The following is a 22,302-nucleotide window of genomic DNA, read 5'->3' as shown; positions in this document are numbered from 1 at the left end:
TTTTATGACTTCTGAAGAACATTAAACATAAATTTAAAATTACAAACATCCCATCTGTAAAATAAATGAACATGTTTAAAGTGCGTATTGAGGCTAAGAGGTTAATGTGTCATTTTTTTCATAATATAGTATACAAATATTGTCCGTTTTGATTTAGTCCCTTTCATGAGTGTACAATTAACATTTACTTTAGCTATAATTGATAAAACCACAATTAAAATACAGACTATTTATCTTCAAACGCGATACACAAGAGAAAACCACGTTCAAAATTGGGGTTAATCCCGATCGGGATAGACAGAGAACGTTATTGGTAAACAAACGTTATCAAGAACATTAGAAGATCAAAACGTTTGTAAACATGTGAGATATTTTCAGCAGATTTATAGAACTTGCTGAAAAGAGTTACATGTGTATTCGTTTATACCAGTTTGCGATCCTTTTACTTGAACATTTTTTAAGATTATCTACTGCAAAAAATCGTCGTTATATGCTTGTGTTAAAAATATGACAAAACCCAGACAACATATATTGACGAGATGTTACAACAGTTACGTGTAAAAATGACGATACAACCTATCATTTTACCCAACTTCCAAAGAATTCTAACGAGGTTTGGTGGTTTGTTGGAGGTTTTGCTTGGTCCGGACGTACTTGCCACATTCTTCGACAAACTGAATAGACCGTCAAAAGTTGTTATGGTATAATACGCTTTCATGGTTGGAATATTCAAATTGTCGACCCCTATCTCATGCAAAGAAAAATGTTATGAAATCAAGTATTTTTGGCAAAATTTACTTATTGTGCCAAAAGTTTGGACTAAGGTTTCTATGTTGTGCATGGCTTAGAATAAAAAAAAGTTTTGTTGGCGAAATAAGCACGCATTTTATCATATATTGTACAATGTTAATTTGATCACGTTTGTTCAATATAAACCGAACAAACTCTTCCAATTCTTAAACTTAAGGAGGTAGACCTAGGGAAAGGGACGTTTTAAAACCCTCACCAGAACAATACAAACAACAACAAATATATATTAGTAAATAACCCAGACTTGTCTGGCCCCTAATTATTATACTGAATTTTATTTATCGTACTTTTTGCAGTATTTCAAATTTCAAAATACTTAAAACACTTAGACTAATTCCTTGTATAGCATATTGTATTATCTCTCTTTGGATGGTTTCGACTTCCTATTTCGATAGTTTTGATTTTGAATACCAAGTTTTGGATTATGATCTTCCTAAATATTTGATTTTAATGCTGCTGATGAATGGATTACTCCTTGAAACACGTATATGGCATATCTAAATGACCTTTTTATATATGATTGGAATTTTTGTATTTACATAGCTCACTCTTCCGAAACACCTGATGTCACTCCATTTTATTTGTGGGCGTTAATATTACCATGGCTTTAGTTTTTTTTCTTCTGGTTTATTTGTAATCTATTTTTTGTATGCTTTGCTATTCTGTGTATGTAGATATGTAAAGCGTCTTGTTTCCTGTGTGTGTGTGTGTGTGTTTACATCAATATCATATAGGCATCAAAGTAACCTGCACTGATTTCATTCGGTTTCAAATGAAAGCTTGACAGGCTATGGTGAATTTGAATATGATACAAACATATCACTGACTTCATGAGTTATGTCCCTTACCCTAGGTCTACCTCCCTAAAGATGAATGAAAATAAGAAAAAATAACCAAAAACAAAAGCTTTCATTGATTGTCCTTGATAAGTACAATACAAACAACAGAAATCCAAAATCTCTTATTAGAATTAGGCAGATAATTCAGTAAGAGATTTATGTATAATGATGTTTTTGACGAATACGTGCTTCACATCTGTCACGATTTTTATTGACAATTATATATTGTTATAATCATAGTATTCTTTTGTCCCTGGTTTGTTGTCTCATTCATGGATTGTTTATAACTACATTCTGATAAAAGTGCTTCACATTACAATTCACGTGTAAAGCCAAGAGGTTAATCAGATTTGTTTTTGAAAGATTATATAGCTGTTGATTTCAATTTGATTTTTTAAATTTGAGCCCAGAACCCTAGCTGGGCCCACAGAGCAACTGGGTTGTGTGCCTTAGGTATTGGAATGGGGTAGCCCTGGCATGTTTCATGCTGGGATTGTCAGGCCATAATACGGAAAACCTGACCACAAACCATAGTGGTGCAACGTGTTGGGAAAGATGCCACGTTCCTCGCACGTTAAAGAACCCTTCTGTGGTATTCTCCCGGAGAAGGAACCATAAGGCTCCGCCACAGGTGGCTAAATTGCCCGACCCTACCCACCTCTACCAATTTCCAGTGGCAATCCAAATTTGTCGACCCCATTATCCATGTGTCCCATCCCATTTTCATTTCACTGTCTTTTCATGTTCATTTTACCACCCATTTCATGTTCATCGCATGGATATAGCTGAAATATTTCTGCTTTGGCATTAAACCCCAACAATCAATAAATCAATAATTTGAGCCAGAACTTAATGTTATATCCCACTCAGAAAACATATTACCACCATCTCGGATGATATAAATACCTTGTGTAGTACTCCACCGAAACATCCTCTTCTACTGGCACTATGCGAACAAGAAAATTTGTCAATTCCTTTAGTTTGGTTATTACTTATATATTTTCTAAGTAAATGCTAGAAAAAGACAAAACACGGTTTGATCTTTATCAATTTTTTCTCATAATTTTAAATACACATAAAACGAAGTGATTAAAAGTGTTTACATTTAATTAGGTGCGTTTTTGGTCGCCTTTGAATCTCCTTCAGATTTGAAACAATTATAAATTGGTAATATAATGTAAATAATTGCAGTGGCCACACACAATCCACCAGTAAATAATATTGTTGCATCATAGTTTTGTGTCTTTTCATATAGCAATCCTGCAAAGAAAAAAAGTAAATATGTAAATCTAAAATTTGATTGATGATGCCATGTTCTCACATTGTAAATTTCTATGCAACGATTATTGTAAACATATTGATTTTCGCGGATTCTGTGCAGTGAACATATTCTCGGGTTTAAATTTTTGCGGTTTAAAACATGTTTAGTATTATATATTGGGAAAAATCACTTCGAGAATGCTATTTTTCGCGCTATTCAGTCCATCGTGAAAAACGCAGAAATTGGTACACAGCTAAAAATAATACGTTTCCAGTATCAATGAAAGTTTCGAGGAATCAATATTCAACACAATTCACTCATATGAATTTTCTTTCGATATTGAAGTCATTATGAGGTATATATTTCACTAATCCACTGAGAGCTTAAAACAGCCATTTTCTGATAATACTACATCAATTTTTGTCGGCAAAAGGAGTGGAATATGGATATAAATTATGAGAAATCAAGGTTACCACAAGGGATAAAGTAAAAAAAAAAAACAACAGACACCAGATAAGCTACTCCAGCAGTGCTAGAGGTTGTCTGACAAGCAATTTTATGACTTGGTTAGGGTATGGAGCAACGGAATTCCAATCTCTTACGTTGTAGGTTTACAGATAAGCCAACAAAACACAGAAACCAAACACAGAACACACAGAACAATCGAACAAACTCTGACCTCACGAAACAAAATGAACTGCCACAAACACCTCATCACAAACGCCACAAAAATCTATTATCATGGAAAAATGAACACACCAAATGCATTGACAAGTCCTCGATTGCATCGAAGAAGGTTTGAAATGATTATTATTTACAGTGCTCTCATAGCGCTTATCTGAAAATATGACTCTAAGTGCTTCACAATACATGTAAAAAATCACATAAAACAAAGAAAAAACGCAAGAACTGATAATAATGTAAAAAATCTAAAAATAAATGTATCAATAAACAGAAACCGTAAAATAATTAACTCTTTAAAATGTATATGAAATATAAAAAATCAAAATTATTCATTAAGAAAAATATTTAAAAATAATTTGAAATTTAAGAAATTTAAAATAAAGGAATTACAATATAAAAAAAACATTCATAGAAGTTAGCTAAAAATTAGCATTTGTTTGTTAACTGTGAATGACGCCTAGGTATTCCACAAAACAGCAGCCGCTCTATCAAACCGTCTTTCTCCGTTTGTTTTTTGTCCTCACTGTTGGTTTGACTACAGACATGTTGTTTTCTGACCTAAAAGAGTGGTTGGCTTGTAGATGTTGACAACCTCTTGAAAGTACACTGCCGCTCTGTTTTCAAGCTTTAAACACTTAAAGTAATGCTTTGTATTTGCACCAAAATGGGGACTATAATGTTTGCCTTGACAGCTCATCTTCTATAAATTGAATAGAGTACCAAATGTATGTTATTACTTGAATAAATTTCAGGGATGAATACTCCATATACGGGTTCCATAAAACATGAAAATAAACGACATGGAGTGACAATTGTGGATCGACAAGACATTATCTATACAGCACCACGTGATATTGAAGGACTCTGGAAAGACAAGACAATACCTGCAATAGGGGGCCCGGCTATTGCTGCTGGTGCTTTCATGGCAGTAAGAATGCTTAAACCTTTGGTTAGATTATCTATCCCGACGTTATCCAATACCATTATGGGCTGTAACGGGCAGAAAAATGCTGCAATTTAAACATGAATTAGAATTAGAAAATACAGTACTATGCAACATCCCAAATTTTGTTATAATACTAGTTCAGAATCACTTTGATTACAATACATTCAATATTAATTCAAGCTGTATTGGTTGACAAACAAGAGATAATACATTTTTGTACTTTATACACAATAACTTAACCGCATGGTGGTATCGGGGTAGTGTGCTCGCCTCGAGTGCTGTTGTACCTGTGAGCAAGCACAATAAAGATCCGACTCAGCTTGCCAGAGTAATACAACCTTCGTTCTGTCATTCAAAAGACATATCTACTATCTACTATTGGTAGTTAATCAATCAATCAATCGCAAGGTCTTGCTCAAGCTTTCAATGCACGTCATTGAAAAAGCAAAGCTCTTTTAAAATAGATTTATTCTTAAAAATGAATACATGATTATCATTTGTCTGACTTACAGAAAATACTTACAGAATGCCTGGTGCACTTAAAGCAGAAGAGAACACACATATTTTCAATATGTGAAGCCACATTAATTGTAATTACAGATATCATATGCCTTTTCTACAAATTAATATATTCACCTATGAAAAATCCATACGCAATACCATACGCCATAACAGTTGGAAAATTACTGCATAGAGGGAAAAGGAAGCAACAAATTGCACATCCTATCATACCACTGGTACATAAACCAGTGGCCGTAACCTTGGAGTTGTCGATGATAAAACCAGGTATGAGTCTGCCAATGGTGTTCGTTACACCTATAAGATACAAGATTTCTATACCAGGTATCGTTGAACACTGAAGAAACCAATTCTTCACGGTGCAGATTTGGTCTTCCCTTCATTAAATGACAATCACTTAATAAATTACCTTATGTAATTAACTGGTCAATTGACAAAGAAATTTTGACTTTCTATCAAATCTAGTTTGAAATACCAATAAACTAATAGAAAGTTGAAATCACCTCGCTAATTGTTCTGTCATAGAACTACTAATGGACTTTCACTGAGTTATTGTCATTAAATGTAAGGAAGACCAATTTTATTCTCCGAAGTTACATAGATATATTTCTCGCTATACCTACTATGAAAGAAGATTTCAATAGTCACTTACCTATTTTGATTAACCATCTGACTATTGTTTTTGTTTTAAGCCTTGGTTTAACATTTTATTTTCATTTATATTATATACATATTGTTAAAATTCTACTGATGAACGAAAGATTACTCTTTGACAAACGTGTACATTATACCGAAATAATTTGCAGTATTATCATGGTAGTACTTAGTATTTAGAAGCCTCTGGGTTGATGCCATTGTTTGTGAACCAAATGATTCGAGAAAATTCACAAGCCCAGTAGTCAGACTTGTCTGACCTGATTTATATCAAAAGCCGAGACTTCATTATTTGTATTGCACTTGGTAGAACGTTTTGGTACTAAATTTGGACAACTACTTCGATATGTCTCACTTTGAGAACTTGTTGTTTACAATTAATTTTCGATTTAGCTCCTCTCATTTATTTAATTGTATTGATGCTGGTGAAATGTAATTCTTTAAAACACGATGTACAGCATACAGACATTTTCAATATAAATATGAACAATGTCTATAACCTTGGTTCCCTTGATTACTCTTTGTATTTCTCTTAACCTTAAATATACAACAGTCTTACCAAAAATAGAATATATTAGTGACACTTGACTACTTGATAGCCCGATTCCTTTTCCTATGTCTCCAAGAAACAACGTCGGGATAAATTGTGACATTTGTATCAGTACCGCTCCAATACAAACAAGCCAGAAAGCAATATTTGTAAGCAAGGCATGGTTACAAGAACTCTCATGCTCACTTCCTGTTGATGTGTTTGAATCGTCAATGGACACTTGGCTGTATTGCCTGCCGTTCACAAACATAGCTATTGAGTTGTTCGAGGCTACATGATCACACTGTGATATTCTTTTCGTGCTACCAGAGTAAAGTATATCTTTTTGAGAAAATATAGATTTGTTGCTATTTGTGACATGATAAGCATTTTGACTAGAATTACATTGCGAATATAAAGTGTCATCACCACAACTTTTTAACATAGAATGTGGTAAACTGGATGTACTTCTCCTGTCGTCATTGGACTTAAAAGAATCCATAATTACTTTCGGTAGTAATGTAGGATTTAAACTATTTGATCTAGTTTTTCTACAATGATGACTGGTCTTGTCATAAGACATAATGCCATGGGTATTCCCATCCATTTTACCATTAACAGTTATTTCAACTTCAGTTGAAATGGTACATTCTTGTGCTGCTGAATACGCTTGCAGTATTTTGGAGTTTTTGCATGGATCGCAAGGGTTTTTAAATAAAGCACAAACAACGCAAAGTTGCAAACACAACCCAGCCAATATAATTATAGTCCCTCTCCAACCATATATATTTAATAATCTGTTTGTAGTAGGGGAGATAACCATTACACCAAATCCAGATCCACAGAACATTATACTGGTGGCTATACCCCGTCTTTTATCAAAATACTTGTTGACCATTATTATAGTAGGAAGATACACAAGTCCAATACCATTACCTAAAATATAGACAATAGATCATGAATATGCTAAGTTTCATACCTTTGCTTTATACTCTAAAATCATATCAATAATTATTCAAAACTAATTTGACCTATATTTATCCATAAATTATGCATTTACGTATTTAAGCATTCTAGAAAAAATGGAACAGAGTAAATAGTATGACTGTTTGACGGACGATTTGACTAAGTAACTGATTAAAACTTCATTGAAATAACCATTTCTCTCTATTAGTAATTACATTCCCTTTTTGCTTCTTCTGAGGTCGAGGAATCAGCTATAATTAGCCTATTTGGTAAAGGAATTATTTGAATTTAAATCTTCATAGACTACAGTGTTCACACGTGCTAGCTATATATGATCAGTAAAGCATCCTAAGTCTAATTAAGTACCAATCCATATGAAATTCAGAAAAAAACCCATCGAACAAACAATGCCTTTCCAATCTTCATATGCTATATTTTTACGAAACAGTTGTCTTTTCCATATTCAGATCTGTACTTTTGAGAAAATGAAACACTTATCTCCCACTAAAATCAACCATATTGAACAAAATCAAGATAACTCTTGCAAAGTACTAATTTCATGAACAATCCATATAAAGTTTATCTAAAAATCCAAATTAAAAACTATGACTGGTTAGGTGGTCTGTAACCGATTCTGAATAAGGAATAAAAGTGAATTTGGTGGGTTTTTGACATGCAAGAATCATCTCCTGTCTGATTTTTATGAAGACTGCTACTGCACATGCGTTATTTGAAGGCTGTTACAGATTCAGACTATAGTTTTGTGTTTGATGGTTCAAAGAAACGGTTTTCCAACAGTTTTAAGTTTTATTTCTCGTGTCAAAGCTCCTGTAATCATTGGGTGCTACTTAAAAGCAGATAACGCATTCAGCTTTTTTCTTGTGAAGACTGTTCGTTGCTGCGTTAATTTCTTCTGTGTACTAATTTCTTCCGTTTCTTACAGTTAGACTGAAATTTTGACAAACACCTTTTCAGTATTTGCTCCTGTGTATATTAATCTTGGTGATTTCATAGGGTCTATATTTCTGTTATTACCCATTATCCTTGTAGCAGCTTCTTAATCTTTTGATCAATATTGCTAGTAAATACATTTAAGTAGATGTAAGTTGGTCATTTAAAAATATGAAAATAATCAATCCTAGTGGTATTAAATTTTACAGGGGTCACATTTATGGTTATTTTATAAGTTCAAGTGAGTTCTATAAATTGGGGGCTAAAAGGCCATGCATATACTTATGATATATCTTATCCCTATTTCATGGAAATTAATGCCCAGTGACCAATACATTACCCAAAATATTAACTCTGATTTACCTGTAATAAGACCATACGTGGCTAGAAATATCCATATACTTTCTGCAAATGAACTCAATATCAAACCCAAGCTAGCAATCAACGAACCAACTACAGCGACAACTCTGCAACCAAATTTTTCTATCAATGGACAGGCCACTAAAGCTAAAATAATATATAGGTATTATTTCAGCATTAGAAATATTGGTAATTTTGGTGTATTTTTACGATTAGTTCAAATTTCCTCTGATTTTGCCATCCTTTTGAAATTGTTTTGTAAATGATATCCATGTCAAAATAAAAAAAATCAGGTACAGAGGAAACTTTCAAGGTGTATTACGAAGCCTTAAAATATTGGTGTAATATAAGAAGATAGATGTGAGTTGCTCAATTCTCAACTTTGAAGGAAATGTTTTTCATAAATATATCAAGAAGAAATAAAAACATTGAAAAGAGTATACGAGTTCAAGTTATGAGTGTGGTGCATGTTTATATCAGACAAATATTTTGTTGGTAATTTATGTATATAGCATATTAAAACAGCATAGAATCTTATTAACCGAAATTATATACTTATGATAGACCATACCTTATATTTCTAGTAGACAAATTTTCCTAGTTTTTCCCAAAGGTAACCCTGAGTGAACATACTTAAGAATTTAAAGCCAATATTTAAATACATTTTATATAGATTATGTAAGAAATTTTCAATATTTCACAAACTTAAAAAAAAACTGGTACATAAAATTTCTTATAACTTTATATAAAGAACACTTAACTGACATTCTTTCACATTTTAAAACAGAACTGGGGGTCACCAAATTCTTTTCCTTGAGTTAACAACAAAATAGAACATTTTCTGCCAATTATCCCCCTTACCCTACCGGTGCACCTGGTCCATGCTCCCAATTTTTAGTGGAGTCGAGTTGCTCATTTGCTTTTGTTACTTTGTATGTATGATTTTAGTTACTTCATGTTCTCTGTTGTGTATGCCTGTTTTCCATGTCTGGTTTTTGTCCCTGGATTACATTCTTTTGATTACCGCTATAATCTTGGTTCCCTTCATTACTCTTAAAAGAAGCTTTTTAGATATAATGTTTTAAATTTTACCATTGTAACATCATTCGAAATACCTTAAATAAATCACTTTTACATCATCTCAAACACTATTAGTGTATAGAAAATATATATGTCTGTATGATTTCGCAAGATGACAGAAAACAATGCTCCGTGTAATGGGTATGAACTACCTTTAGTATCATTTTCCAAACTTACCACTGAAAAGTAAGCTACCAACAATCAAAGAGCCAGCCAAGGAAGTCAAGGATGGACTGGAATCTAATTCTTCCATCAATGCAGGAAGCAATAGCCCAAACGAACCAAAAAGGCCATCAATCATGAACATGACAAAAAATGCAGATGTTAATATCATCCACCCATAACCTCCGTCAGGAACTTGGGGATGGGTGTTTGTCAACTCCGGGATCTCTTCTTTTGTCATGTTAATTTTCTACAAATCACCTTAATCTAAGTCATGTGCATTCTATGATATGGTCTATTGATTATTTCATAAAATTACCATATTTCTGTAAAGAAAAAAGAAAAACTTCTAAGGTATTGATAACACACGTATGACTCAACAATTACGATACTATAATGGCAGTATCTTGTAATTATTAGTCATGGTTTATATAATGTTTCTGTACTTGTGTATGAAATTTTTATTTACAAAATTATAACATTAGTTCTTGTGTATCAGCTTGTGATGGTATATATACATCCATTTAAGAAGATTTTGTTTCGCCATATTAATAATTTTCCGTATACAAGTGTATATGTACACAAATGTTTCTGATAATTTATAACTTCATTTGTTGTTTATAGGTCATATTCTTCAAAAATTTTGGTTTTTATTGCATTTTTATTTTTTACACATATAATAAAGGAGCAAGATACTGTCCATGGAAGTCCCAGGCAGAGGGTGTCACAAATTTTGTTTTCAAAATCATCTATCTGAGATCACACACTCAAGTTTCCAAAATAAAATGATGGTTGTTTTATAATTTACTGTAATGGTTAAAAAGAAATGAATTCCATAGAATGCACTTAAAAAAGTAAAAAAAAAGAGAATAAACACTTTGCTCTGTACGTAGTTCAATTAATTCGCTAAGGAACTTTGATATATATTCTGAGTCATCCACATTCCATGTTCTTCTTAAAGAGACCTAGGGTAACGGACATAATTCATGAAATCAGTGATATGTTTGTATCATATTCAATTTCACCAAAGCCTGTCAAGTTTTTATTTGAAACAGGATAAAATCAGTCCAATTTACTTTGATTCTTACGTAAGACTGATGTAAAATGCTGAATACAAACGTTCCAATGATTTGTAAGAGATGTCCCTTACCCTAAGTGAACTTCCTAAAACATTTGAAAAAAATACGGGATAAAATGAACCCATATCACATTATCTGTCTGGTTTCTATGTGGACAGTCTCTTAAAACGTTCTCTCTTCTATATTTTTGAGTTAGTTTATTTTACCTTTACCCTTCGATAATGGACTTTTGTACACGATGTTACAAATATGAAAAATAACCATTTCAAAATTGTTTTCCCTTTGATTTCTAAATGTCAAGTTAAACAAATGAGATCGATTAAGTGTTTAAGTACAAATAAAATATACTGCATAATGAACAATAACAATTTTTAAAACTGTTTCTGTAAATGTTTAAAATGCAGTCTTTAACTGTTAGATTTTGAAAAAAACATCTAAAAATGATGTCTCTTCCATCTAATTCAGAGATACATTAAAGAATAACAAACATTTTGTGCTGAGTGTGAATGGAATCTTAAAGTTATTTGTTGACGGCATCTTTAAACACTTACCATACTTTTACATTGCATCTATTGCAGTATGATGCAAATACATTTCTTAATTCGTAGTAAGGGGGGAAATAGCGTGCGAAGATACGACAACTTGATGAGAGAATGTCGTTTAAATTACATTTTATAAAGTATTTGAACAACTAAAATGTAAACAATAAACTCACCTAAATTCAAAGTAAAAGCCACGACATATTCAAGCAGTAACCGCTTAGTGATATTAGATTACACGTGGTTTACCATGCGCCTTTTTTTTAAATTATCTACTTGACCTCAGAAGAGAATACGAATTTGTAAAATCATAATGTGCATTATTGAAATTAGTTAACTTACTATATCAAGGAATACAAATTATGTAAATTCCTTTTGTAATTAATCATGTTCACCGTCTGGGGTGCAAGATTGAACTTCTTACATTTTTTGCCAAATATGATAAATTATGCCCCCTTGACCTTTATTATGATCTAGACTCAGTCAATGTTCTACGCTTACTTGTTATGGCATGTATCTGCACATATATCTTACTATAACAATTGATCATGAACAGTCTTCTTCAATGAAAACAGTTAAAGGCACTACACTTACAATATTGAATTATAATACACATACATGTATAAATGTTATTTAAATTTCAGTTCTGACCTGCAAATCATGAATTCTCAAGTAGAATCCGAGTAAACAAAAATATAAATAGTTTCCACTAATTGAACTGAACGTATAGGAATTGGGAACACAGCCTGTCATCAATCAAGCGCGTGAATAATAATCTACCTGATCGTAATGCACATGCAATTTCCTATTGATTCAATAATTGTTATCAATTTTCAAAACAAAGTATTCAACAGTGTAACAATAATCTTATATAGTGCGTGAAAAATCTTCAACTTGAACTATTTAAAGTATTGATAACATTGAAAGAAAATATGTTGTTTCATGTAGTACAAACTTTTTTTTAAATAACGTACTAAACCTTAAACACAGGTATATCTAGTGATTTAGAAATTTTGACGTCTCCATCTATATATAAAATGTTTTAGGATATAGAAATTAAGGGAACCAAGATTCTAGCGGAAATCAAAACAATATAATTCAGGGACAAATACCCGACATAGAAAAGAGAGACACACACCCAATAACACAAAATAATACATACATAGTAACAAAAGTAAATGAGCAATACAGACTCCACTAGAAACTGGGAGCATGGACCAGGTACACCGGTAGGGTAAGCGTCCGCCCTCGACAAACATAAGTAATCAAAATTTGTATTCATTTTTTTTATATAAAATGATATCATTACCAAGTATTATGTACATTTATACCTCTCTGACATCTGTGGCAAGACCGCCTGTACTAAGTCCAACGCTCTAGACCACTCGGCCAAATAGGCTGTATAAAACTATAGCTTTCATTAACCGAGTTAGTACATGATGTGAATAAATAGGATAACCTCTAATGGTATCGGAGTAAAACAACAGAGGATCTGCTACAGTATGCAAATACAGCCACATATAGTATATAATGCATATAAGAAGTCTAATGGGATGAGGCAAGTTTACCATCTTACTTACTATATAGATACATAGCATGCACCGCGATAACAGTAGACTGTCAGGGTAGATTCCTTTTTTCATACCATCATTATCATTTCATGTTCATTTTATCATCCATTTAATGTGCATCGCCTGAATAGAGCTGAAATATTGCTGCTCTGGCTTTAAACTCCAGCAATCAATCAATTAATTAATCAATCAATTAATCCAGAATTTCAAGTTGAATAGGATAAAATGCCGAGCAAATTGAGGCTAGAAAATTTTAGGGGTAAAAATTCGGAAATATTAAGATTTCATGCAAAAAAAATATCCTAATTTTAGGGGGCACGCGTAGGACTAATCCCACATTTCGAATATTGAAATTGTCATTCTTTAATTCTTTAACTGAAGTGACGAATATATCACGCAAATATTAGCCATACCTGTCTGAAATATATTAATCGGATTGGGGACCACTACACCTCGACAAAAGGTTACATATGCCTTACATTTTTTCCGTATTGTTAATTACCCAATGCTATTAAATTAACCGAATTGTTTAGTAAAATAAACAAGCTCATGATGCGAAAAATCTCACATTTTTTTTGTCGTAAATGAAATACAAAAGAAAATGTTTTCACAGTTTTAATTAGTGTGGAGGATGTAAGAATAATTAAAGGAACTCTTTCAGTATAAATAGAGAACATTTTGTTTGCCTGTCACAAATATCTCGTAAATCTCCTAACTTGAAAGGTAAGTTAAATCAAGACATTTAAGTGTCAGTCTCTATAAGATTCAGACAGAGGGTGAAACATGGTATAAAAATTCATACCATTTTGATATTGTAATTTGAGTATTTGCACCATCAGAATCAACAGAAAAAGACAACTACGATTTTCAATATTATTTTTGGTAAACTGAGTTATAATTTCATTGAAATGAACATTTCAAGGGCAGATAGCTCAATCAAAAACTTTTTATATTCTATTAAAAAAATAGCTGGGCAAATCCAGAGATGCAGACTAAATAATTATTAAATTATATTTTCGAATAGAGAAAGCACTCTTGAGTGAAATTATTTTGTCAGATCGGTGGGTTTTTGACATGCATGTTTCTGATTTTCCCATTTTGCCAGATTCTTACAAACACTTATATTGAATGTTAAACACGTAAGTATGAGAAAAACAAGAAACATAGCTTACTTAAACATAGGAAAAAACAAGTGTGTTTATAATCATATTTGGTCAATAATCCATCTTTGTCTTTATAAAAATGAGACAGGAGGTGGTTCCTATGTGGCAAAAACCTATTGAATTTACGTTTATTTCTAATTCAGAAATAGTTACAGACAATATAACTAGTTTTTTTTTATTTGGCTGTTGAACTTTCAAGATAATAATTCGAAGTTGTTGCTTTACAAGAGTTATAGTTTTTGAATTGATTGTTTAAGTGGGAGGCAGAAATGTCTACAGTTATGTAAAGTATTGCATATTTCGACCGTTAAAGCATCGTTTGCTCGATGTATTTTTTTCTAATTGCACTATGAATCGCCTTTTGCTATTGACAGTGTCCTAATTTTATTGAATTCATATGGATTGGTTCTTCAAATTGAGAAATTTGCATCAATACAAAATTCCTTTAAGTTTCTTATATATTTTTTCTTTAGGATTAGGATGAACATCACAGACTTTGTTCCTACAAACGAAACATGGAACAGTTCCTTGATTACAACAACGGAAGGAATACCAGTCCATACTGTTTACGATGACGTCCTAGTTGGATTAAACTACCTCGACATGTTGCTCTTGCCGACATGTTTAATTCTTGGTGTTTCTGGCAACTTTATCACCCTTCTTGTCATGAACACCAAATACTTTGCCAACTGGACGTCAAGATATTTCCTCATTGCCCTGGCGATTTCGGATAATCTTCTTCTCTTGACACAACCTCTCAACAAAAGCATCGTCATGAAGCTTTTCGGAAGAGACCTTCGAGCGCTTTCTAATCTCGGATGCCGGCTGTATTTTTGGTTCTTTAAGAATGGAAAGATGACCTCTTCCTGGTTTGTGGTACTGCTTTGCCTGGAAAGATTTGTAGCGGTTAAATTTCCCTTTAAAGTAAAAACAGTTTTCTGCGTGAGGAATAATATAATTGCTATCGTAGCTGTTTATATCATTATTGGAGTGTACAACGGCGTTTGGTCATGGGCTCATAATATCTTAGCGGACGGAAAGTGCTATCCTGACGGGATCAACGAGAGCGATCCAACGGAGGTAGCTTTGTTCCGAAACATGCTGATTGGAGGATGCAGTTTGTACTCGTTCCTACCAATCTGCATTATGGTCGTTGTTACGCCTATGATAATTTCATCTATGGTCAAGCATACTAAAAAGCGACAAAAGATGTCCACAAAAGGAAGCAAGAAAAATAAAGAACTTGTTAGAATTAGTACCATGCTGTTGTCTATCGTCATCACCTACATCATATTTGTACTTCCGGTGACTATTCTTCACGTAAGTTCTGCATTCCTTGGAATCAAGTCTTTTGGCAACAATTCGAAGCAATTCCAGATTTATCTGAACATTTCGCAGATGCTTGAACAACTAAACTACACTATCAATTTTTTCTTGTATGTCGTATCAAATCGCCGTTTTAGAGAAACTGTAGTTAAACTGTTTGAAGGGTTGTCGTGTTGCCCAGATGAACAAAATGAACTTCAGTGTGCTCCCTCGTCGTCTGATTCCAAAAACACGATTAAAACACAAAACGATTCTATATCGAGTATCTCAAAACAAGACCAATCTCCAGCAACAAGCCTTAAAAAAACAGGCGACTGAAAAAGGACTTAAATGACAGAAAAATATGTCCATGTGTGAGAAAAATATTCAATAGTTAATTTATGTAAGTGTATTCTTAAATTAATGTGATTATCTACCTATTCTACATTCATATGTATTCCAACTTTATGCATGTAATAAAATTATTGTAAAAATACAATGCCTATCTTTTAATTGTCTAGCCTCTCTCTCTCTCTCTCTCTCTCTCTCTCTCTCTCTCTCTCACACACACACACACACACACACACACAGACACACACTACAACACTAGCAGATAGCTCAATACTTGTTTGTTAATCGTAACCTTTAAAACTGCAATTCCTTTTGAAAAATAAATATGTCTTCACTGTTTATCAAATGCTGCGAATTATTTTGACAAAACAATTGATATATTAATGAATACATTGAAAAGATGGATGGAGAATTTGATAAAACTGAACCTTATGTAAGTGTATTCTTAAATTAATGTGATTATCTACCTATTCTACATTCATATGTATTCCAACTTTATGCATGTAATAAAATTATTGTAAAAATACAATGCCTATCTTTTAATTGTCTAGCCTCTCTCTCTCTCTCTCTCTCTCTCTCTCTCTCTCACACACACACACACACACACAGACACACGCTACAACACTAGCAGATAGCTCAATACTTGTTTGTTAATCGTAACCTTTAAAACTGCAATTCCTTTTGAAAAATAAATATGTCTTCACTGTTTATCAAATGCTGCGAATTATTTTGACAAAACAATTGATATATTAATGAATACATTGAAAAGATGGATGGAGAATTTGATAAAACTGAACCTTCCACACGATTGTGTTTTTTTTTTTCGCAACAAAAATGCTTTAATCGTTTTAAGATAAAATTCGTGACGCAAACATAGACATATAAAATTGTCAATATTTTCATTATTTCATGCGAGTAGCCAATATACCCGAGGATTGCTGAAAGAGAGTCTTAATTGACATTGACTTGTGCATACTTAAACACTCTACCAAAAACAGTCCTCAAATGCTTGAAAAATTGAATGAAATACGTTGTTTTCTGCTGAAATTTGCTACAGTTTACTAATTGTTGTATTCTTATTTATGTAACATGTTTTGTCTATATTCTGATGCACGGGAACTTTCCTTTTGACATGTTGTATTGCTTGAAAATTGTCGTTTTGTTAATTCAATATACATGATTCTATTGTGTAGTTAATTTGTTTATGATGACTACTTATTAAAAAGATAAAAGGTGTGAAATGTTGTATTAGCAAAACGGCTGCAGAAAGCAGAAGGCAGAAAAACGAGATCTTACAAAATGGTACAAACCGCCTAAAAGTAAATGGGCGAAGGTAGGCGTATAACACAATATGGTCCAAGACAGTTATATAGGATCCCGGTCCCCTTTCATCTTGCCAGATTCCATAAAAATGGGCACATTAAACTTGTCCACCTAAAAAGCACGGGAAAAGCGAGTTACACCACTTGCGAAGAAGACTTCTCCATTTTGTCCAGTTTTATACTTGGTTAATCCTATGTTAAATCTTGGTCAAAATGTTATTCGTCCGATCAAGTTACCGATCTGGAAGGACACCGTGAATGTTGTTTATATAAATAAAGTTCTATATATCATATCTTATTTTTGTATTTGTTCAATTGATAAACCAGTGAATGAAAATCAGACGTCAACTATCCACCACTGCTACTGTCGTTCCCACCGGTACAGAGATTTAACAAGTATGAGGAACCATGTGGGATACAATACAATTCCACTAAATAAATAGAAAATATGCTTGTATCTGATTCATTAACGGTAATATATAGAATTGCACAAAAATGACTATATAGATTTTTTTTTCTAAAAGACACATTTATATGTGGGAGTTTGAACACTTTGCTTTTCGAGGCAAATTATTTCAAAATGAAGTATACCTCATATCAATTCTGGGTGATCTCTATCATAAGATTATTGAAACTTGTTAATTTTCAAATGATAAATATTCAATTATTTTCAAAATATCTTATATACCATTTCTTGTGCACCTTGTTTTTCAGTTCATTTAATTTTAACTTTATAATAAAGTAAATCATTTATACATTTTAACAACTTTAACTAACTCAACAAAAAAATCTAAAAATTTCAATGTTGGAATTATTGTTTGTCAAACAATGGAAATATTAACAAAATAAAGCACAAAGGCATATTTCAAAGCATCAGGTCATATTGTTTTTTCTTCATTTTGAAAATATCTGTAGATAATGAAATATCCCAAATTAGCTTAATTTTATTCATTATAAACTTTTCTGTTGTTAAATATTGCATATCTATTAATTTTAATTGAATTTATCTAAGTAAAATGTTTTTGAGATGGGGAAGAAATGTTTGATACTTTGATTTGTCAAATCCCCATTAAATGTTCGTTTCTTGTTAATCAGTTTTTCCATAGTTTTTTCTTTGTCATAAGAACGGTTTATGGTCACGTGATTGTTGTTGGGAAAGCTTTGTAAATGGCCTACGCTAGATCAATATCGATTGATTGCTTCCATTTGTATTTTCTACATTTCGTAAAGGGATTAAATAATATGGTATACATAGGTTCTAGGAAAGTTGGAAATATTCTACGTTGAGCTTAAAACTGAAAAATTACCTGGAATACCGGCAAATTAACTTTTATTGTTACGTGGAGACGTGCCATCAGTTCAGTGCAAAAGGGATAGTAATGATACACCGGACTAGTTATAATATGTTTAAGCAGTATAAAAGGCGAGATCTAAAGCTCATTCAGAATATTCTAGAAAACTTATTTGTTTATCATATTTTATGTAGGTTGCTATTGGAAGTATTCTAATTGTTTGATACACAGAGGGCTTGCTCCCACTAACAAATATGCAGCCCACAAGTTTCTCTTTCGGTCAAAGCGATTGTAAAAAAAACATTGATTTTGGATGTACATAGCCTTGCATTGATTTGATCAGAAGAATTTGATGGTGATACTTGTGTATATTTATTAGATTAACCATTTGTCAAGTGATTGCTCGGCAGTAAATAGTAATATATATATATATAGTAATATAGTAATATATATTACTATGTTGATCCTCTATCCTACATAATAACACCTAGATAAACTGTCCCGTACTACCATACACCGTGTACTAAGTTACAGCCCTACAATAATCCTACGAGGAGGAATGACCCGGCCAGCGAAAGCTATATTTTTATACAGCCTAGCTGGCCGAGTGGTCTAGGGCGCTGGATTTAGTGCAGGCGGCGTTGCCATAGATGTCACAGCGGTACGAGTGTTCGAGTCCCGCGGAGGGAACGACCAAAAATTTGCATCGCAAATTTGACAGTTCTAACATCGTTGGGAATTTTTCAGACCCTTCTATAAGTTTACGTTATCTTCACTGTATCAATTTGATCCGATGGAGCAGTGTAGCGAATAGAGTCGTCACATTCTGAGACGTTCTATATATATATAAAGGGGCTGTAAGACGGTTTGTGGATAGTGTTTTGTAATTATTTTCCAGATAAGTGCATATCTTCAGGATCAAAACATATCAGATAAGCCATTTACTGTCAGAATTTTAGCAAAATTAACGTTTAAACTTCAACATTGATAAAAAAAAATTATATATTAATGAAACAGAGCTAATCAGCAGTCAGACATTCTATTACAAATTCTGGTTATTAAAAGTAGCAGTCTTTATAAAAATCAGACAGGAGGTGATTCTGGCATGGCAGGAACCCTCCGAATTCACTTTTATCTCTTATTCAGAATCAGTTACAGATCACATAACCAGTCATAATTTCTCATTTGAGTGTTGCGCTTTTGAGATAAAATTTATACAGATTGTACATGAAATTAGCATATTGCAAGAGTTATCGTTCTCGAATTTGTTCGATTTAGTTGATTTTAGTGGGAGATAAATGTATGATTTTCTCAAAAGTACAGATCTAAATATGGGAACGACAACTGCTACGTTAATAAATAGCATATGTAGATTGAAAAAGGCATCGTTTGTTCGATGGATTTTCTTCAACATGAATCACTTTAGTATGCACAATGTCTGAATTTTATATGGACAGGTACTTAGGATGCTTACTAATTATACATAGCTAGCATAGGTGAACAATGCGGTCTATATAGATTTAAATTCAAATAATTCCTATACCAAACTGGCTACTTATAGCTAATTCTTCGACCTCAGAAGAAGCAAAAAAGGGACTGTAAGTACCCATAGAGAAAAATGGTTACTTCATTGAAGTTCTAATCAATTACTTAGTCTAATCGTCCGTCATACAGTCATGCTATTTATTCTGATTCGAACGTCGAAAGAAAACATAAAATTCGTTTACACATTTTTTCTAGAATGCATAAATACGTAAATGAATATAATTGAACAGACCTCAACATCACCCATGGTTACAAGATCGGGCAAATAATCAAATTGAAAGTTGTAGATTCAGAAGAAACTGGACATCACCAAAATTTTTTTTTCATGATTGAGTTGACTATTATGGTGTTATCCCAGTTGTCCCACATTTTATAATTACAGGTAAAAATGTGTGGGACAAGTGGGAATTGTGTACATGTTAATTAGTTGTTTTCACACCCTTATTACAATAGGTAATTATGTATAGTCTTTTTCTGAATATTATCTAATTGTATTAGTAAACCTTATACTAAAAATTATTGTATTGTGTTATATAAGTAAGACTTCATCCTTCTCCTGAAGGATAATCTCTGAATATGATAATTCATCATTTAAGTGTTATTTTTCAACATGTTAAAATAACCAATAATTTGTCAGACAAAAAAAAATAAATGTGCAATATTAGAAAACACTTGCATGTGATACCTGGTCATAAAATATTTGAAAAAAAAAAAATAAAACCGGAAACGCTCCCATTTCTTTCTTCCGTTTCTTTTCCAGAAAAATTAGAGTTTCTAACTTAATCAAATATTTAAGAAGATACCAGTTGTAAATCTATTAAACAGAAAATAGAAGTTAAATTCTCTGCGAAGCGCAAATGTTAAACATTGCAGTTACAATGACATATACTATTAAAAAATCAAAAATGGCGAACAAATTCAAATGTTTCCAAATATGTAGTTTAAAGTTATTAACTACATTTCCTCCTTTTAAAGATAATAAAAATAAGACACAATTAACTGGAGGCTCTAGAATACTTGATTTACTCACCTGATTGAAAAAAAAGGCAGTGATCCAATAAATTTGGACTTTATCATACCTTTGTCACTTGAAAGTGTTTTGTATCCAAGCTACACGTTTAAGCTAAAAACACAAAGTCACCCTATTTGGCCATTTTAAGAGCACTACTCTAATATGGAAGTTAGAACCACAAAAGTCTTCATAATAAAGATCATAACATCAATTGAAAATTTCTATTATAGTTATCAACTGATAAAGTCCTCCAAATGGTCTTTCAAGAACAATAACTACAACAATGAGTCGTCATACAACTTGGACTTCATGTATTTTTGTAGGCCCTTTTTAAAAGGATCATTTAATCAATTGAAAGTTATAAATTACAACCCCATTTTTTGTGGGGGGTGGGTAGTTTAAAGGCAAGGGTTCGTCACACAACTTCGACCAAATGGAGACTTTTGTCGAGCTTTACAAGCTAAAGAAAGATTTCCAGTTGTTTGTGAGATATATGTTGAAGATGATTTCTTGACGATTGTGGTATAAAAAGAGCTTGGGCGGCAATATTTTACGCTATATCTGCAGACAAAATTTAAAAGAAGATACCCCAATGTCGTTGTAACAAAATTGTAATTATTCACTGAGAGGTTTTTTCACAGATAGGAAGACAAAAGACGACAATGACGGACGCAAATTATAGCTCGCATGGACTCTCGGTCATAAGTGTCTTAACCACATAGTTTTTTTTCGTACTTGGATTTAATGAAAACAGTCTAATAAACGATTCGATATTTATGAAGTGGCATAAAGTTATATTTTCGTTACGAAAAAAAAAATCCAAAAAATACAGAAACTAGAAAAATGTTTTTATTGTTTTAGAAGTCGGTTTTGAATATATTTTACTCCCATTTCCATGTTTATTGTATGTTGTATTTTATTGAGTTCTACAGTATGTACATATAAAGACTTGCTTTATTTTTCTGACAACAGTGTTTGGGTCAAAGGCAAGCAATTTATGAAAATGTAACCTGCTTTTCTCTCACTAAACATTTATCTTCTTTTCTGATTTTTTTATTTTCTAGAGCATAGAAAATTTTCATACATATCTAACGTTTAATTACCAAACATCATGCACTGCATTTATAAAATTGTGCTCACATTGAGTAACTTGTGTGTGTCTCTTTTCTTTACAGCTGAAGATTGTTGACATGATAAATTAGGCAAAGAAAACAAATTGCCCGCTAACATCTTCTAAAAAACTTTGGTCGGTAGGTTGACAATTTTGTTTTATAAAATATTGACTGGTTCGCTGGTTAAAAAATGACCAAAACACTTTTGAGTTGGCACAAAAGGGGTCGATTTGGTTAGAGGAAACATAGA

General features: G+C 32.5%; 2 protein-coding genes across 8 annotated transcripts; one reads left to right on the top strand and one right to left on the bottom strand.

The window, feature by feature from the left end:
* Nucleotides 1-2,679: 2,679 nt before the first annotated feature.
* Nucleotides 2,680-12,311, bottom strand: LOC148626126 (monocarboxylate transporter 12-like). 7 transcript variants are annotated; one of them, XM_088569829.1, is made up of 7 exons: nucleotides 12,160-12,311; nucleotides 9,777-10,087; nucleotides 8,523-8,666; nucleotides 6,273-7,178; nucleotides 5,177-5,356; nucleotides 4,479-4,604; nucleotides 2,680-2,909 (listed from the first exon to the last, which is right to left on the bottom strand). In XM_088569829.1, the coding sequence occupies exons 2-7, from the start codon at nucleotides 10,000-10,002 to the stop codon at nucleotides 2,755-2,757; spliced, it is 1,737 nt and encodes a 578-aa protein (XP_088425955.1). In that variant the 5' UTR covers nucleotides 10,003-10,087; nucleotides 12,160-12,311; the 3' UTR covers nucleotides 2,680-2,754. The 7 variants fall into 7 exon arrangements, with proteins under 7 accessions (XP_088425955.1, XP_088425956.1, XP_088425954.1 ...); XM_088569830.1 differs by having other exon boundaries at nucleotides 11,998-12,295; XM_088569828.1 differs by having other exon boundaries at nucleotides 12,031-12,294.
* A 2,279-nt stretch (nucleotides 12,312-14,590) lies between these two features.
* On the top strand, nucleotides 14,591-15,849 carry LOC148626125 (growth hormone secretagogue receptor type 1-like). Its single transcript, XM_088571211.1, has one exon. It carries the CDS (start codon nucleotides 14,594-14,596, stop codon nucleotides 15,755-15,757), a length of 1,164 nt encoding a protein of 387 aa, XP_088427337.1. The 5' UTR covers nucleotides 14,591-14,593; the 3' UTR covers nucleotides 15,758-15,849.
* Nucleotides 15,850-22,302: the final 6,453 nt, after the last annotated feature.

Source organism: Perna viridis, chromosome 2 (genome assembly GCF_037379345.1).
Source record: "Perna viridis isolate PV_CMFRI_1.1 ecotype Kerala chromosome 2, ASM3737934v1, whole genome shotgun sequence".
Classification (NCBI taxonomy): Eukaryota; Metazoa; Mollusca; class Bivalvia; order Mytilida; family Mytilidae; genus Perna; species Perna viridis.
This window is presented reverse-complemented; position numbering and strand designations above follow the sequence as displayed.

Bases quoted from the DNA above. Each gene is read 5' to 3' on its own strand.
- LOC148626126 (XM_088569829.1), bottom strand. From the start codon at position 10,002: ATGACAAAAGAAGAGATCCCGGAGTTGACAAACACCCATCCCCAAGTT. The intron at 8,667-9,776 runs GTAAGTTTGGAA...ATATTATTTTAG, and splicing joins TGGTAGCTTACTTTTCAGTG to CTTTAGTGGCCTGTCCATTG. The intron at 4,605-5,176 runs GTGAATATATTA...TTTAAATTGCAG, and splicing joins TGCGTATGGATTTTTCATAG to CATTTTTCTGCCCGTTACAG.
- LOC148626125 (XM_088571211.1), top strand. From the start codon at position 14,594: ATGAACATCACAGACTTTGTTCCTACAAACGAAACATGGAACAGTTCC.